Genomic DNA, 3,188 nt, shown 5'->3' on the forward strand with positions numbered 1-3,188 from the left:
CCCAGCGACCTCTTGCATCATGCTCGTCATGCGAGATAGTAGGCTGACACCAGCGAGGGTAAACGTACGTGGCGCCTCTGAGGTACTTCTTTATGAGATGTGTCTGCACTAGTGTCGAGTTCACTTTCGCATACTGGATGAGGACCTTTTGCGCATCGCTTTATGTCCAGAGCGGCAGTCACAATGATGAATAAAGCCCGAGTTTCAACTTTCAAATATTAAATAATATATATTATTTGCTAAATTTTACCACTTTAACTGTTGAAATATTAAAAGGCATATTTGTAAGATGAAATTTATTGTACATATAAAAAGTAACCATGAAATGTATGTTGGTGACCAATGTCGATGTCCAAGACAAGACTTGAGTTCTACCGTGGTATGATATATTTATAATTATGATGACAAAATTTTGGGCTTCTATGCGAAGACGTACTCTAGAACAAGCTTGGATGAGATGAACTACTAGTGCTAGTGAAAACCATGTGTAGGTCCAGCTTGAACTAACCTGGAGCTAACTAAACACGGAATGAAGACGGACCCTATGTTGATGGATTAATGAACGCACTTGTACGCATGACACGGACATGTTTACTAGCTTAGCTGTTTTGCCTTACCAGAACATACAATGACCTACGCGTCCATATCCTGGGAACAGTCTACTACGATTGGTTCTCTCATACTCCCTCCGTTCGGAATTATTTATCGCCGAAATGGATAAAAATGGATGTATCTACAACTAAAATCCGTCTAGATATATCCATTTCTCCGACAAGTAATTCCGGTCGGAGGAGGGAGTACAAAATAACTTCAAACTAAGACTATAAAAATGTAGAGATTTCAAGAAGTACATTAGAATACAAGGGTAAGCAAATTCAGCTGATTCTCAATCACGACACGAGCATATTTGTGGGAATTCAATGAAATATAGTAACTTCAAATTCTTGTTTTCATCTGTTACGCAGATAGTAAAAGAGATTAGAACGGATATGCTCGGAAGTTTCACTAATTAGTTTGTCGGTAACTTCATTAACTTGCTTGGGCACTTGTACTGTTCCACCACCATCTATTCATACAGGTACAGAGAGTACATTTTGTGCAGCCCACAATGCACGTCGCACGGTTGAGCTTCTAAACTTTTATACCATGGATATAGGTTATGCTATATCTTGTGCATAGGTACACTTTTTGAACAACATAACTATGTATACGCTACAAAAAGGAAAGAGACGAGTGAGTATCACCAAATATATAGTACTTCCATACGGCATGTGTATAAATGGTTTCGAAAACTTGGTGGCATTCAACAATCTATCTATTTGAGAGATAAATGGACAGTAGTTACGGTAATGGTCAAAACTTGTACATATTGTCTATTCAATATGGAAATTGATCAAAGTTGGCACGAAGCTAGCTACCCAAAGGCATGGTAGTGAATGACTGTATTCATTTGGATAGACATACATGTCAACCAAACATCAAATAGCGACGGCAACCAACCCATCTGCCAGATGCATTAGAACTAGCTACACATGTTGACGTTAGCAACCGGACTATATATAGTTCAGTCACTCTGAATTTTGTAGAACCATGGATCTCTGAGTTTTCTCGGCTCTGGTTCCTCAAGAGAAGAGAGATCAACTGGTCAATTCAGCAATATTCGCCCAGAGATCACGCGAGAACCAACCGACGAGCCGTATAGGATTAGTGTCCTCCTGGTTTGCTACAGAGCCGACTTGGGTCTGATAGTCAGACTACGAGGCATCAGCCAACTCGAAAATCACAACCGTCTCAGGCTTACAATAGGCACCAAAATTTTCATTGCACAGAGGTGTGCGCGTGAACCAAACTGGCTACAGATCCCCTAGAGGCCGCTTCCTGCATAGGCAAACCGAGCACAGTGGCATCGAACAATAACATTCCACCAACTGCCCCTATGTCTTATTTTACGACAGATCTTCATCTTAATTCAAACGACACGAACCTCTAGCTTAGTCTATTTGCTCGCTAGATAATTGGGTAGCATGGACTAGGCCGCGGCGACGCACTTCCCTCTGATAACGATGAAGTGGGTCACAACCTGGTCCCTATCTAGCAGGCACTTAGTGACAACTTCGTCGGCGTTGTAGTCCTCCATCCTCGTCATCCCTCATGACGGTTATCCCTGCGACCTCTTGCAGCACGCCTGCCCAGTGGGACAGCACGCTGGCGCCGGCAATGTCGACGAGGCCGATGGCAGCGCCTCCGAAGAATCTCTTCTGCTTGAGCTGCGTCTCCACTATCGCCAAGTGTTCCTTAGCATCCTCCATGAGAACCTTCCGTGTCTTGCCCGCCGTCCACAGCGCCAGCCACACCGACATCAGGCACTAAATGTTCTAAATAGCAGGCTATGGAAAATAGCGACGGGCCTTCAAATTAGCTATAGCGGAGCGGAGCTATAGCTGGCTATTTCTGAAGGTGGCCATTTAGCGGCACCCTGCTGAAAGGGCTATAGCGGAGCTATAGTAGTCGGCTATTTAAAACTATGGCACTGATCAAACAATTCACACACAAATGGCATAATGAGATTATATTAGGAATTTGTCCTACATTTTGCAAAGATGAATTTGAGTTCTAAAAAATAATATTCCGTCATGCATGGTAACCTTTTCGGCAAAGAACTTGGCCCAGAAGCGGGCCTTGGCCTCTCGCCGGGGTCGGTTGGCAGGAGCGGCGGGCCGTCAAAGGCCTGGTAGATGTACTCGAGGATGACCAGCGACTCGCAGATGGCCTTGTCGCCGTGGAGGAGCACCGGCACCCTGTGGTGGACGGGGTTGTGGCTGAGCAGCAGCTCGCTCTTGTTAGAGAGGTCTTCTGTGATGAGCTGGTAAGCGACTCCCTTGAGGCGCAGGGCCACCTCCGCACGGTGGACGAACGGGCTGCCGAAGGCGCCGATGAGCTTCACCGGTTCAGTCATCTTCCTTCCTTCTATGTGATCTGGAGATGCGTATGGTGTTGGTACGTATATATATAATATAAGGTGCTAGGAATTCCTCAGAGTCGTCAAAGTGGAAGTCATTTTGCCTTTGTCTTTTGAGACATAAGAAGACTGCTGGTTGCTTCGTTTCTACAGTAGTTTCTAGCACATGTCGCCGCGGTGGCACGAGACTTTTCTTTTTCGTAGTCTCTTTCCGTGCGAAAGCATTTTG

General features: G+C 44.9%; 1 protein-coding gene across 2 annotated transcripts; it reads right to left on the reverse strand.

Moving 5' to 3' along the window:
• Positions 1-408: 408 nt before the first annotated feature.
• LOC125549301 (probable glutathione S-transferase) lies at positions 409-2,965 on the reverse strand. Of its 2 annotated transcripts, none has more exons than XM_048712745.1 (2): positions 2,646-2,965; positions 409-1,212 (listed from the first exon to the last, which is right to left on the reverse strand). In XM_048712745.1, exons 1-2 carry the CDS (start codon positions 2,954-2,956, stop codon positions 1,158-1,160), a joined length of 366 nt encoding a protein of 121 aa, XP_048568702.1. In that variant the 5' UTR covers positions 2,957-2,965; the 3' UTR covers positions 409-1,157. The 2 variants fall into 2 exon arrangements, with proteins under 2 accessions (XP_048568702.1, XP_048568703.1); XM_048712746.1 differs by lacking the exon at positions 409-1,212 and adding an exon at positions 1,228-2,530.
• Positions 2,966-3,188: the final 223 nt, after the last annotated feature.

Source organism: Triticum urartu, chromosome 3 (genome assembly GCF_003073215.2).
Source record: "Triticum urartu cultivar G1812 chromosome 3, Tu2.1, whole genome shotgun sequence".
NCBI classification, from domain to species: Eukaryota; Viridiplantae; Streptophyta; class Magnoliopsida; order Poales; family Poaceae; genus Triticum; species Triticum urartu.

Bases quoted from the DNA above. Each gene is read 5' to 3' on its own strand.
- LOC125549301 (XM_048712745.1), bottom strand. From the start codon at position 2,956: ATGACTGAACCGGTGAAGCTCATCGGCGCCTTCGGCAGCCCGTTCGTC. The intron at 1,213-2,645 runs GTTACCATGCAT...TCCTTTTTGTAG, and splicing joins CCAAGTTCTTTGCCGAAAAG to CGTATACATAGTTATGTTGT.